At 41.1% G+C, this 14,840-nt stretch overlaps 1 protein-coding gene across 1 annotated transcript; it reads right to left on the bottom strand.

Moving 5' to 3' along the window:
* Nucleotides 1-405: 405 nt before the first annotated feature.
* On the bottom strand, nucleotides 406-5,759 carry LOC125888854 (ATP-sensitive inward rectifier potassium channel 1-like). The gene is made up of 2 exons (XM_049576486.1): nucleotides 5,634-5,759; nucleotides 406-2,441 (listed from the first exon to the last, which is right to left on the bottom strand). The coding sequence occupies exon 2, from the start codon at nucleotides 2,421-2,423 to the stop codon at nucleotides 1,302-1,304; it is 1,122 nt and encodes a 373-aa protein (XP_049432443.1). The 5' UTR covers nucleotides 2,424-2,441; nucleotides 5,634-5,759; the 3' UTR covers nucleotides 406-1,301.
* Between the last annotated feature and the right edge of the window lie 9,081 nt (nucleotides 5,760-14,840).

Here is a 14,840-nt window from a genome sequence, read left to right as displayed (position 1 = left end):
TGTGTTACTTGCCACAGTAACATCCCTGGGTGCAGACACACACACACATAAGCATATGTAATTCATCAGAGAGGTCATAGCGGGAGGTCGGCCTTAACAAAACCTGTTAAAGCTCCATGCTAGCGTACAGTATGTGCTGTTATTTCTTCAAATGGAGAGTTCTGGTTTCATGTTCAGAACCTGCAGGCAAAATACTGGGCAGCAAGCAACAGCGCTTATCTCCAAAGCACTTCCACTCTGTTGTGTTTGGATCCCTGTTTGCTGTCAAAACTTCACTTTGTTTACAGATGAAGAGCTGTGATAGGGGTTGGCACCTGTCATTACGGCGCTTTGACCTTTTTGATCACAGTCCTTATACGACATTCGGGCTCGGTTAAGGTGGAGAATAATGAGGTGACACAGACATTTTGTGAATGCAAAAATAGCCTTTATTTCAGTGTGTTTTTCCCCTGAGATCAAATACAAAAAAGACCTAACAAAGAGAATTGATTTCCATACTATAGTCAGTGCTGCATGCAGCCATAATTTAAGTGTTTCCTGAGAGCTTTGTTCTCTCACAATGTCCTCACTCAAGAAGAAAACCACAACAGTGTTTGAAGAGAGCGGCCCCTGAGCCCAACCCTTTGCTAGTGCCTCAGTGTCTGAATAGTTAAGCATACTAATTGTTCAAGTCCAAGTGTCTCTTTTTGTACAGCAGCCTATAACAGCATGAATTATTTAATGAACCTCTTAATCTTTTTTTTCACCCATGACTAAAGCATGGCCCTCAACACTGGTTCCAAGTAACTGCAAGATTTATACACAGGACAATACATTTGCTTCGTTTTTCTGCCTCTTAGTAAACCTGATGTGCAAAGCCAGAGGTACATTAGAACCACTCATCTTCATTTAAAAGCAAAGGCACATATGTACCTACCACCCATGTGTGCATGTGTGAGTGACTGGGAAAACTTTCTGTTTCTGTTGTTGAATTTTAGCCTCACCATCTTGCATGACCTGACCTCCCTTTAGAAAACAGGTTTTATTCTCGTCAGCAGACAGTGGCAGGTGTGGTTTTACATACAAATTGCTCACAATAAGTGTCCTGACCCACAGACTGTTTTATCTGTGTTAAATACAATAGAATAACAAATAAGTAGGTTTTCTTTACTTCATATTTAAATGCTACACAATGCGCTGTCTGCCATTAGGTAACCCCACCTGCCTCCAGCACCTGTTTGTCCATTAAAGACTTTGTCAACGAGAGACATACGCCTCTACCAGTCTCAGTTTCTACTGTTCATTACAATGTACCAATGATCTCACATCTTGGTGACATTGGGAGGGTCACTGATATCGATCACCTCAAAACCGTGGTTGTCACGTCCATCTCTTGAGTGATGATGATGACCCTTGATGTTGTGGAAACAGTAGGCACAGTGTGCAGTGGCCACTGGCACCACCTTGGAGAAGTTGGAGAAATCTACTCTGTACTTGCCCTCTTTGCTTCTGGAGATGATGGGCAAGAAGTTGTAGCCCCACATGATCTCCTGAGGAATAAAGGATGTCCGGACTTGGCAGGAAGAGCTGGTGGACTCTGCGGTGCCATCTAGGAAGACGACCAGCTCAAACTCTTGCTTGTGGAGCGTGTCCACTGCCATCTCAAAGAAAGGGCTGCTCTTGTCGATGATGTGGTAGAGCGTTAGAGGACACACGAAGAAGAGGTTGTCCTTCCCATTATCCACCATGAAGTCAATGTTCACCTGGTCCATGATGATTGTCTCCCCATCAGGTGTGTTTGTTGTCCTCAACAGCTTGCCATAGATCTGGCTTCCAATCATCAGGGTCTTGCGCAGGTTGGCCACTCTGATTGACAGGGCGAGTGAGCCATTTTTGGGGCTGATGACAGCCATGTCACTGAATGTGATGGTCTTAGCCCTCTTTTTGGGTAGAGAAATTTTTGACAGGATGACTCCACACATGAAGCAGTTGATGATGGCTCCAAGGAGGGATTGGATGATGAGAAGGGCCACAGCGCCTGGGCAGAGAGGAGTGAGCGCTCGTCCACCATACCCAATAGTTGTCTGGGTTTCGAGGGAGTAGAGAAACGCTGTGGTCAGTCCTACGACGTTATCAACACATGAAAGGTGGTCATCTGAAGGGTTTTGCCACGTCAGGTCTCCATTGCTGCGGGCAATCCAATACCACAGCAGGCCAAAAATGAACCAGCTTAGGGTGAAAGAGGTGATGAAGATGAAGAGGACAAAACGCCACCGGATCTCTACGAAGGTGGTCCAGAAGTCAGCCAAGAAGGATAAGTGTTTGCTGTACTTGATGTTTCCGTATTCAATGTTGCAGCGGCCATCTTTGGTCACTAGCCTGGTCCTGCGGCTTTTTCGCTCCACCAGATAATCCTGCATACGTTTGTGCAGATATCCAAACATTTTCTACAAGCTCACAACCTGTAAGACAATAAAAAAGGAACAACATGTGACAACAGAGCAGAAAACTTGTCATTAAGCTGTGTGAAACTACAAACAGCTACTGTACACTACTTCTTAAAAGCAATAACAGTCTGCTCAGAGCTGACCTTGCAGATCTGACACCGCACATGGGATCCCACTAAATTTTTCCAGTCAAAACAATGGCACAAAATGCCTATTTATAGATCTGCAAGTGAAATCAGAGGCAAAAATGCTGATAACAATCATACTTGACAAGGCTTTTTACCACAGTCGCCGTCCCATTTAACCAGTCAGCCAGTCACAGGACCTCTCAAACTATCAATCATCCTTAAAGACTGTAATTCACCACAATCAAATAGCAAAATGTCAAGATGACATTGGCAGCCTGATGCTGAAAAGGAGGTGTAAAAAGGGGAATATGCAAGCACATATTGTTCTGAGGACAAATGATGTCCAAGCGCTGTTGGTGGTGTACATGCAACAACATTAAAGTTGTTCAATTATTTAATTTGGGGTAATTTTGAGTATCAAGACAGCTAATTTCCAGTAAGCATGTCCACCATCTCTACACTGTGTTTCCTGTTTTCCTGCTCCAAATGTTTTCTCTCCTTCCTGTGGTTACTTAGCTGACTGTCACTGCGGACTGCGCATGTACAGTCTCACATGTTCCAAGCAGCTCTGTCCCACTGCAGCTTTAATCCTCACTGAAAGGCTATAATCCTGGATGGCTGCAGCACTGCAGTGAGACTTGAAGTTAATGAGAGAAAAAAAAGTTTCCAATGAAGTGTAACACACAAGTGCTCCAAATAAACTAAATCATTTTGTTCCCGTGCAAGTGTCTCAACACAAGGATCCGCTTTGTTTGCAAGGTTTCAATGCTGCAAAAATAAATGTGGCATTAAAATAATTTGGGCAAAGCCATACCAGAGGGCCAGCTGCTCACACATAACATAACAATCTTTGACTTTATACAAGCTCTGAGTTCTCATAACTCCAGTGCTTGATGGATGGTAACTGGCAGTATTGGCTTTACAGAGGTTTCCAAATAAGTATGGCCTCTGTTCTTGACAAGTCATGCAAACTACCCATTTGGATCATGGCGTGCTTGTTAGTGAGTGTGAAGTAGTACAAAACGATCAGTGCAGCGAGTTTATGTTTTTGTTTTCAACTCCTGAAACCTCACATCCAGCAATTTTGCCAAAAAGAAATCTGATAATCGCACTGTGTAGCATGTTTGCAAGCTTTGATCATTTTGGAAACAAACCTAGTCATTCCACACCTAATCATTAGGTCAGCATGTTTTCAAACCGTAACAAGATACATGCTGAAATAATTTCAGGTATTTCGTATTTTAATTGTATGTTTGACAAGGTGCTCTAAATTATTGCTTTGCATCAGAAAACAACTGCCTTTGGGAGTGGAAATGACAAATGGGAAGAAAGTAGGGTCCTGTGAGTGTTCATAATGTAGTGGACTCACAGCTTTAACTCAAAAAGGGATTAACTGTCATGACTCAGAGTCAAAGCACTTCAACCATAAAAATAATCACAGTTAAAATCACAGTGTACTTTTAATAAGTCAATCAAAGACTAGCAATGACTGTACTGTGTATGCAAAGGGTCCTTGTGATAAATGTTCTGCTCTATTTGACTTTGATTTTTCCCTTACACAGACATTTTAAATGTGCCTTTAATGCTACTCATTGACTAACTGTATTGAGCCATTTCTTTCTGAGGTTGAGATGTCACAGTCAAAATAGACTAGCTCAAAGCAGAATTTTTCATAGGGGTGGCCAGATGGGGTGACTGATGATCTTTGGGTGGCACACCAAAACCAAAAGCCATAACTGTATTTCAGGTTAGCTGAAAACTATGTCAGTATGAGAGGTAAGGAATCACATTCTGATATACTTTGGTTCCTTATTTTACAATTAATGTCACAAATTATCTGTTGTACATATTCCGGCACACTTAACATTTTGAGATCCACAACAATCCTTTTTTTTTTTTTTTAAGATATTTTTGGGGGCATTTTAGCCTTTAATGGACAAGACAGACAAGTGTGGAAGGGGGAGAGAGAGAGGGAGTGACATGCAGCAAAGGGCCACAGGCTGGAGTCGAACCTGGGCCGCTGCAGCAACAGCCTTGTACATGGGGCGCCTGCTCTACCATTAAGCCACTGACACCCCAATCCACAGCAATCCTGTTTTAATGTGTTTATGTATCTATGCATGTTTGGTGATTCAATGTCCCTCGGATAGGCTAGATGTCATTTTCTTAAAAAGACAATTATACAGCTTTAATTTGAAGGGGTACATTGGTTGTAAGGAACAAAACACTTACTAGGACTTCTACTTCTCGAGTTTAGAGGAGAATCGTGAGGACGAGAGACGCATTTGCATTCAGATATCTTGAGGCAAGAGTTCAAGTGGCTCCTTCGAAAATGGTCACGCCAATTGTTCCTTAACCAGAATCTGGCCTAAATTTGTAGCGTTATTTAACTGTCTTCACAAGAAGCTATGCCAAAATGGTTGATACCAATAGATGTAACTTGTCTAGTTTAACATAACACCACTACCTTCACACTCAAATTATTTTTGGTATAATGGAGCAGAAACAAGTAAACCAATAGCCAAATGGTGAAGTAATGGTGCTGCCTCTGTTGCATTAATTGCACCTATGATCCACAGATGATCAATATTTGATTTTACTACTTTTTACAACCTGCCTACAGTACTTCTTTTGATTCTAATGTTGCAAATATTTCAGGCTCATCCTAATATCAGTTAATGAATATCCACTTTCATTATTAGAATATTAAAAGTGGCTTGTGACTGTTACGTAATGGCAGCTACAGCAGGGGTTAGGCAATACTCTGGATTTTAAAGGGAGATTATTGGCATAAGTCTCTAATGAGCCTTAATGCTTTATTTCTAGTCAAAGTTTTCCTTTCTCAGTAAGGTACAAACCGGCTTTATTAGCTAATAAAGCATAAAGGAAATCAAAGGGATCAGTTCATTTGCAGACCCTTTCCTTTATTCATTACTTATTTATTTTAGAAAACAGTCACAGTGACTATCCTATGCATCAGAAATACTCACTGCAATATTTTAATGCTCAGCATATTCAATAATGTGTTACAGCTGAAATGAAATATACATGAAAGTGAACTTCAAGATTTCAAACTCACCTCTGATTTAAAGCAAAGTACTCTGATGCACATCCGAGATTGATGAATGGCAAAATCCAGCTCGCTCTTCCCTCCTCTCCCTCTGTGTCTTTCTTGTTCACAGTCAGTTGAGACAGTTTAGGTGTGTCCTGCTCTAATGCCTGCTCACCAACACCTGTTTACATTTATACTGTCCTGTCTCAGTGTGCTGGAATCATTCAGGTGATGTATACGCCCACAGACACATCAGGTGCCCCTCCGCCCCCAAACACACACAAAGACACACACGCATACCCTTCCCCCGGCTCTAATGAGATGTTTACCCCACAGATGCCTGGCACTAAGGGCCAAGCTGACCTCTGTCAGCCACACACTCCCAGTGCAACAGATTTGCTCTGGCTTTACTGGATTTACTGATCTATTGGTTGTTTCTTTTTTTGTGATTTCTTCTTTTAAGCTTTTTCATCATTGCACCTGCTCCAGAAAAAAAAGTGAATGTTGACAATGTAAATGCAAAACCTGTATGAGATGTGTCTGTATATGGTTCCGCTCCTCTGTGTCTCTGTGACGAACACACTGTGTGTTATTATTTACTGTAGATACACTTTTATTGGCACGTGTGGCAGAAATCTTTTTTTTTTCCCAGCACATATCTGCACGTGAGCTGCAAGAATGATTAAAATCCTCTCTGTTCAACACCTGATATAAAGTTATAATAATCACAATGTCCCTGGAACACTGTATGTTCATGATAAAGAAAAAAATAGGCATATAACTGCATGTGTTCCTCCACGTCTCTGAAAATGAACTCTATAAAAAATATGTTGAACACATCCAGGGCACAACGTTGTCACCATGAATCAAACATCAGGGCTTCACAGCTCAGCGCAGTATAGTCGTCTACCTCCAAGCAACAAGCACTTTCCCCTCTTCCCCTCTTCCCCACAGCCACAGAGCTGTGTTGTGATGAATTGTGGGGGGCATAGAACATAAATAGGTGATGGAGTGTGTGCTGGAAATTTCTGTAACAAAAGCGTCACAGTCAGTGTCTTTCTGAGGTTTATTGCAGCACTTGCAAGCAGATAGTGTCACCCTCAACAGAGTCGCAGGCTGAATGAGCATCGTCTCATATCTCACAGAAGTTCTGTAATGCTGAATCTTAGATCCGTCTTTGGCTTACTGAGGTTATGTCTTGTCACTGTCCTTCAGATTGTTATAAACTGTCCAGGGGCACTTCTTCAACAGTTGCTTTCCTGAAAAAAGCAAGTCTAGTCACTCAGTTTCAAGCAAAGGTTACAGATTGAGAATAATCAACCACAGCAGCACATGATTGCATACTCAGGATGATCATTCGAACGATGTAATAACATTTCCAGTACAGAGTGAAGACAACAGAGGCTGCAGAGATGGAAAAAGAAGAGATCCAAACAGATATTTCTCCAGGATCGGCCAGGGAACCAAATCACTTCATGAGCCCAAGATGTTCTGAATGCTGAGGGGAGAGAAGGTTTGAATTGTGATGGGAGTCATTTTTCAACTGTATTGTTCGCAGCAAAAAGTGACAGAAAAGGCTGCAGTATTAGCTTACATGCTGCAGAATGTGCATTCTGTCGACAGCCACAATACATAACTGTTGACACACAACAAGATTTGACTCGCCTCTTTTTGTTTTGTTTTGTTTTTTTCTAAATTTGCGCTATTGTAATGGGATGACAAGCTTTTTGTGTTCAAGCTGTTTTACTCGAGAGGTGATTTGCCTGTTTGTTTAACCAACTCCCTTGTTTTTATCTCCTTTATATCAGACAAAAGGCTTGCCAATAGCCACCAGGCCACATAGCTGCACTGATTGTCGGGCTGGTTGAGCAACTTAAGAGTTGTGGAGGCTGCGTTTGATTGACAGCAATGCAATCCGAGACAATTGCTGCCACTGAATAACAATGACACAACAACTACAGACAAGGCCTACAGATGAGGTGATGCTGTTTTACTTCATAAAATTAAAATCATCACCCTCAACAGAACCAATCAGCAACACCCGACAAGTGCTCTTTTCAACAATTACAATCACTGAAAACTAATAATAACACAAAATGCTCTAAACAATGTCATAATCAGATAAATAATTGTGGTTTTATGGACATGACAAATGTATGCAGTGCCTTTTCTCTCTGACAATTTTGTGGCATTATTTTTCTTTTTATGAGGATACAAGAAAATATTATTTTAATAGTCATAATCTGTTGAAATTGCTAAAATTTAACAAGTCAAAATCTCAATTTAATGGGCAGATACTGAAATTGTTGATGACTGTACATTACCTGTTTTCATTGCCTGCTGCAACCTCGGTGACATGCTCTGTGGCATGCTAACAGATGTTTGTTTGACAAATAAGAAATGGGCCTACATGTTTTAGACATCAGCACTAAAGTGCCTCTGATAGCTAGATGTCTAACAGTGATAGTAAACAATGCTAGTTTCACTCCGCATTGGAGCACTCAAATGAATAATGCTGATTTCTGTTTCAGTCTCTGGCTATAAGCTCTGGGGCAAGAGGTCGACAGTGGTCAGTCAGTATTACCTGCTGACTTTCACTACCTGTGGGGTGATAGGTACATGACAAAAAGATAACTGTCATCTTTAGATTGTGGTAAATGTGCCATTTAAATCCTTTCAGACCTCAGTGCAGCTTATGATACTGTTGATCATTGCATTTTATTAAACCGTCTTAAAGAACTGGTTGGTATCCAGAGCTCTGCCCTCAAGGGGTTTGCCTCCTGTTAAACTGACAGGACTTTCTCTGTTAAGATTGGCAGCCTCTCCTCCTCTACTGCCCCTATCACTTGTAGTGTACCCAAGCGACAACCTCCAGGGATGACGAGTGAAGCCAATGCGGAAGTGCCAAAAACTGCAGTTCGTTGAATGGCCATTTGAGGCAGGCTCCAAAAGTGAGTCAATCCCCATAGACCCCCATGTTAAAATGCTCAACTTTACAGTAGAAATAAACATGTTTACAGCCTGGTACAAAAAACGGTTTTGGTCTCTATAGCTAATTTCTCCTTTCATGACAACTGTACTTAAATTTTATTAAGGCTTAAAGTTGCGCATAATTAAGGGCGTGGTCACTTTGAGTGACAGGTGGCTAACTAGCCGCTGGCTGTCTGCTAGGCGTCATCTCAGCTAATTCGCAAGTCATTGAACCTCACCTCTCAGCCGTGTTTGTGCCTTTTGGATATTTTGTTTCGTGAGTTAGCTGGCACCACGCCTACTTTGAGCTTCAAACCTGCTTCTCAGAAACCAATGGGTGACGTCACGGTGACTAAGTACATATTTTTATACAGTCTGTGGTTGTACCTCAGGCTCCTATCATAGGGTCAATTTTATTTGCTTTATGTACGTCCTTTAGACTCTGTCTCCTGCAAGCACAATGTCTCCTGTCATTGATATGTCGATGACACACGCATATACCTTTCATTGAATCCGGGGGATTCTAGCTCCATCACATCTATCGTTAATTACCTCCAGTTTGCAAATACATATGAGATATGCACTTCAAAGCATGTTTGTGGGAGAGAGTAGATTCAAAAGGCAGAACCATACTGCATTAACCTTGAACAGTGTGCCAGTGTGTCTATAAACAATACTAATTCTGGTTTGAATAACACGTGTTTCACTATAAGTCCCAGTCCACCAAAACCAGTGTACACAGAAGTTAGGAAAAACACTCTGTTTTCATTCAGTTGATGATTTGAATTGATAACACTTCTTAGACAGGGAAATAAAGACCAGAGATCCCTTTTTAAGAACGATAACACTTGACCGAGGGCTTCCTTTGAAGCTGTTAAACATTCAACATGTTGTCATGACCCTTGAATGCTCATATCCTGTCTCGCTTTAGCTTCTTTGTGGCTCCTTTTCCCCAAGCCATGATTATGCCTCTGCAACTTAAACACTTGCACACGACTTGGCTATGAGAGGAGTCACTTTTAATGATTTGATTGGGCTTTCTTTTTTTAAAGCCTTCTCTTGAAACTGTCATCTGACTGTTTCAAAATGGAGAAAACAATCCATTGCAGTCCGAATTAATTATGAAATGTAGCCTTGAGCACTGGACTAAAACCTTTTAATTAAATCTGGTGTGAATGGAAATGGAGCCTTTGTTTTAACTTTTTGATTAGTGATTCAGGCTTGCTATGCAACACAAAGTGTTAACCGTCGCTATGTGGCTTCATACTTAATGATTTGCTTCAGCTGACATGAATACATCTATACTTTAGGGATAATGGTTGTGTGTGTGTGTGTGTGCGTGAGCAAAAAGAGTGGGGCAAGGGGGATGGGGGATACGCTGATGGCAGACATTTTGCTGGGTCATCATGTCACTGAGCATTCATATTCCATATCCATCATTCTCAGAGTAAAAATGGCAAAGTGCTAAATGCCAAGCATTGCATCTCCAAGCTGTGCAATGTGCTTGTGAAGCATTCGCCTCTTGTGATGATATGAACATATGCTGCGAAGCATTTCTCAGAAGATGTCAATGCACTCTGCTGCGGTAATGTCAGTGTGCATTTGTTCAAGACCATCTTGTGTGGGAAATTATGAAATGTAGGCATGCAGAATAAAAGCATGCAGTAGTGATTACAATCTTAGGATTTGTGGGTCCAGTTTTGATGCCTCTGGCTATAATATGCATATGAATAGAGGTCTAAAGACGAGGACTTGGGTTGTCAGGCCTGAATGAGAAGCCTGGTCAACAGGGTTTGTGGGGATTTTCCACTAAAGGACATGCACCTGCTTGTCCACTGACTACTGGGCTTCATCGAAACAAATGGATTCTTATATCATACTTCATCCCTTTTAAAAAGGAGTATTTCCACACGGTTTAAAAAACAAATTCTTTTGAATGAAAAAATATTTCTGTACACACTACAATGCAAAAATAAATTCAGCTGCAGTCTCCTTTCGTTATGAAGATAGTTAAGTGCACAGGCTAATGTTGAGATCTCACCGCTGTTAATTCCCCTTCGATATAAGTCACTCAAAGACATGAGTGATGCTCTGGATATGCAAAATTCTTCCTTCCACTCCTCATCAACAACAATCCCACCCTGGAAACTGTCCCACCCTGTGCTGGTATGACCAGGCCTGACCCAAAACTGTGATTTCTGGCGGACCATGGACACTGGGTGTAGCAGATGGCTCTGTTTATCAATTAAGTGGTACAGCAATACTACGTTTAAGTGTAAAGTAGTGATTCGACCAAGCAGTGCTAACAAAACATAGACAAACCAGTAGTCCATCTGTGTTGTTGTTTCTGTTGCATGTTCATTACATAACCCGGAAATGGGTTAGCTTTAGAACTCTGAGTTCCTGTGTCTTGATGTCAGTGGGTGTTTTGAATGGGTATTGGGTTAGATGCCTGAAATAAGGTCTGTGGTTAATGCAAGCGTAGGAGACTATCATGTTTTGCTCTACAACATAAAACATGTCAGTAAATATGCCTCTTGTAAATTTTGCAGCTTTTATTTGTCTTATTATAAAAGGTATTTGCTAAGTGGCTAAATGAGGCTACAGAGTGTCATCACACCGATCACAGCTTCACAGCCATGCTGTGGTGGTGACGTTAAGTCATGCGACCACAGTGTAGCTCCTTTACAGCCTAACATTGGCTTTTTACTGCTGGTAATTGCATTTGTGCTTCAAAAATCATAAATGTGGTGCTCACTTGTGAAGATTACCTTGCTGAATAAAACTCACAAATTTTTCTTAGCCACAGAGCTTATTTTCTGCAGTAATCCACATTTCAAAGGAAACATCTTATTGGCTTTTTGTCATGGGAACCCGAGCGATGGAAACCTCCAAGTACAAGTAAATGTCATCTATGCAGCACTCTATAGTCATGCACAACCTGAGGAAATGATAGCATTGTTTCCCAAATGTTCTGTCCACACAGATACACAGTGACTGGAGTTTTCAAAAAAGAAACCTGCACCTTAGAGGGAGTTTTAAAAATCGTACTTTTCGTGACCTGAAACTCCATTTGCATGTGGACGAAAAGCCAAAACAAGGAGTAAAATATATGTTTTCAAAAATATTTGTATATGTGTAGACGGGGCCTGTCGTAACCTATTTTAACTTCATCAGCAGATGGCTGGGATGGGACTGCAGTATGTACAGTAGGCAGTGAAGTGTAAGATGAAAAGCATGGCATAAACACTGAAAGCGCAGCCGGGCTAGATGTCTTATGCAGGGCTGCGGGGTGATGCATTTCAGTTATTTGTCTCTTTTGTTTCTTGAACACCAGGGTGTGATTCTATCTGCCCTGTGGCTATGTGTAGAGATAACATAACAAATAAGAAGCTTGGGATTCACAATCAGGAGTGTAATTTGAAATAATCTTATTTGTATCTTATTTTTGTGACCAAATAACCTGGATTTTATTTTGATGTATGATAGCAGTTAACTGTAAAGGTGTGTGAACTCTATGTAGAGGGTCTTTGGGGAGCAATTTGGAGGTTGCCAAGGTCACACGGGGATCACACATGTATTTTTGTCCTCTGCTCAATATTCTCAGGTCACACTGTGATCTTGTCTTTCTTCTTTTTGCTATACAGACCACCACTCAAAGGATTTTCGCCTGATTAAGGAGCAACGTAGCCTGAATAAGCAACTCAATGAAACGGAAATAATACGAAACTCCTCTTAAAAGCTTAAAATCACCTCTCTCACTCGCCCTATTATTCTTTACTGCGCTGATCTGCAGCAGCCTGGTTAGCGGCATGTTTGGAATGAGCGTTAATTCAATTTTTGCACGAAGTAAAGTGACACCAGGTGACAAAATCCACAACAGCACCCTGACCTATTGTTACACTCAAGGGATTTTACCTTTTTTCAGTTGTGGATAGAGCCACTATATCACATTTCATGTATTTTCGCAGCTCTTTATCCTTCTTTTATGACTGCTTCATTATTACTTTGTGTGTGTGTGTGAGTGTGTGTGTGTGTGTGTGTATATATATTAATAACTGATATTCTCCAAAGGAAAATAAAAAAACTGGTGTCACAAAAACTAATCGCTGCTTTGCAGTGGTTATAATGATGGTCTGACAGAGATTCCCTGCATATTGAAATAACACTGTTAGAAGAGAAAGTGTCTCTAAACTTGCACTTTTACACCTCACATGAATGACTTGGAGCTGGAGGGTACAAGAGATCTCAAAGATTTTTCTGCCTGCAGGGATGCTCAGAAGGTACAAGACACTGTCTCTCACCGAGAACTCAACCTGACAGCATATTTTTTTTTAACACACAGCCATTAGAGGGAGAAGGTTGCTCCAAAGCATAAATGCCAAAGCTTTTTTTGACATTGATGGACTGAAGCACAGAATATACTATAGGAAAGGATTGGCCAGTGGGCAATGGACTGTAACAGTCAAGTGGACTATCTGATTTTATAAATAGGCATTCTAAGGCTTTACAACCTCAAAGTGTTTCCCCAAATTATTGTTTAAAAATAATTTTAGTTAGATAAATTAGTAATAAGTCTCTCGTGCAGTAATCGGCCCTGCTAAGGACTGAGAAGGAGGGCGTGCAATTCCTTGTCTCCCCAGCTGCTCATCTTTACTGTAGTGTCTGGTTTGCGTTTCATTCTCGCTACTAGTACTAGCTGCTCATTCCTGCTATCAGCTGTTTCCTTGCCGCTGGCAGTGTAAAAGGGGCTATAGGTTAGGTTTAGGAAGAGAAACATAGTTGGGCATCGTAAAATTATATAGATTAGGTTTAGGCAAGGAAAGTCATGTAGGTTAGGTTTTGGAAAGTAAGGTGACGCAGGTTAGGTTAAGGCAAGTTAAGCTGCATAGGTTAGGTTTAGGAAAAGAAACATGATTGGGTGCTAAATTTACATAAGATAGGTTTAAGGGGAAAAAAATGAGGGTTAAAGTTACATAGGTTAGGTAAAGTAAGGTTACATAGGGTAGGTTTAGGAAAAGAAACATTATATAGGTTAGGTTAAGGTAAGTCAAGTTATGTAGGTCAGGTCTGGAAAAGTAAGGTTACGTAGGTTAGGCTTTTCCTAAACTTGACCTATGTAATGTTGCATAGGTCAAGTTTAGGAAAAGAAACATAGCAACAATATATCTTAAAATATCTCAGAGTTCACTTAGTTTTACACAGTCCCAGACACCAGCTCCCTGGAGGAAAGTCCTGTGTTTGTCCCATTCAGTGTCCCAACCTGCTTTCTTACGCAGACTTTCTTCATAATGGTCATGTGAGTGCAGCCTTCACGATTATGTGGGTTACACACAGATTACTGGCTCATTATCACATGTGTTATATCAAGATTGTGGTGCATTACTTTTCATGGGTATACATTCGAACAATACATGAGAACAGCCTGACTGATGTTAGTCTGCTCTTCACCAACACACTACTAGGCACAAGACTTGAAATAAACTCCGCATATTGCAAGTGATGACTAAGATCAACAACAAAGCAAGAGAAATTAAATGTTGAGTTTTAAGTTTGAAGCTGAAAATCTACTTGGTTTTGTCAGAACTCAACATTTCTATCAGCCACTTACTGCATGTACAGTACAGCAGCTCTCACAGAGAGCGACCAACAGCGAGATGGTGCTTCAGCCTGCTTCAGACTGTCAGTAACTGATAGATTGTGACCAATAAAAAGCAGCAATCTGCTGTCACTTTTACAGCTTGTGCACCATCGCAATGATTTCCAAAATGCCTCAGATCTGGATCAGATTGGATTAGATAGTGTTTAAAGTCCCCAGGGGCAATTTGGTTCGTAAGCAGTAGTCAACACAACTAAATAGATAAAAGAAGACATAAATACATTCAACATACTTAAGATGCCATCATGATAAAATTGCATTGAGGCATTGAACTAGTCAGTCCTTTGTTTAAGTGCAATATGTTACTGTACAAGCATTCACTCCTACATTCAGAAAAGCAAAGATTTATCCATATAGTTGGTACCTTAGGTTCTATAGCCACTCATCTTGCTGGGGGTTGCAGGGGGCTGAGGCCTATCCCAGCTGACACTTGGTGAGAGGTGGGGTGCACCCTGGACAGGTCACCAGACAATCACAGGGCTAACACATAGAGACAGACAACCAGTCACACTCACAGTTTAGATAACATAACCTGCATGTCTTTGAAGTACCTGGAGGAAACCTATGGTCACATGGGGAGAACCTGCAAGAGAACCTGTGCTGCC

The sequence above is a fragment of the Epinephelus fuscoguttatus genome, linkage group LG5, assembly GCF_011397635.1.
Source record: "Epinephelus fuscoguttatus linkage group LG5, E.fuscoguttatus.final_Chr_v1".
NCBI classification, from domain to species: domain Eukaryota; kingdom Metazoa; phylum Chordata; class Actinopteri; order Perciformes; family Serranidae; genus Epinephelus; species Epinephelus fuscoguttatus.
Note: the sequence above shows the minus strand (reverse complement) of the source record. Positions and strands in the feature narration are given on the sequence as shown.

Excerpts from the sequence above, each read along its gene's own strand:
- LOC125888854 (XM_049576486.1), bottom strand. The coding sequence starts at position 2,423 with ATGTTTGGATATCTGCACAAACGTATGCAGGATTATCTGGTGGAGCGA.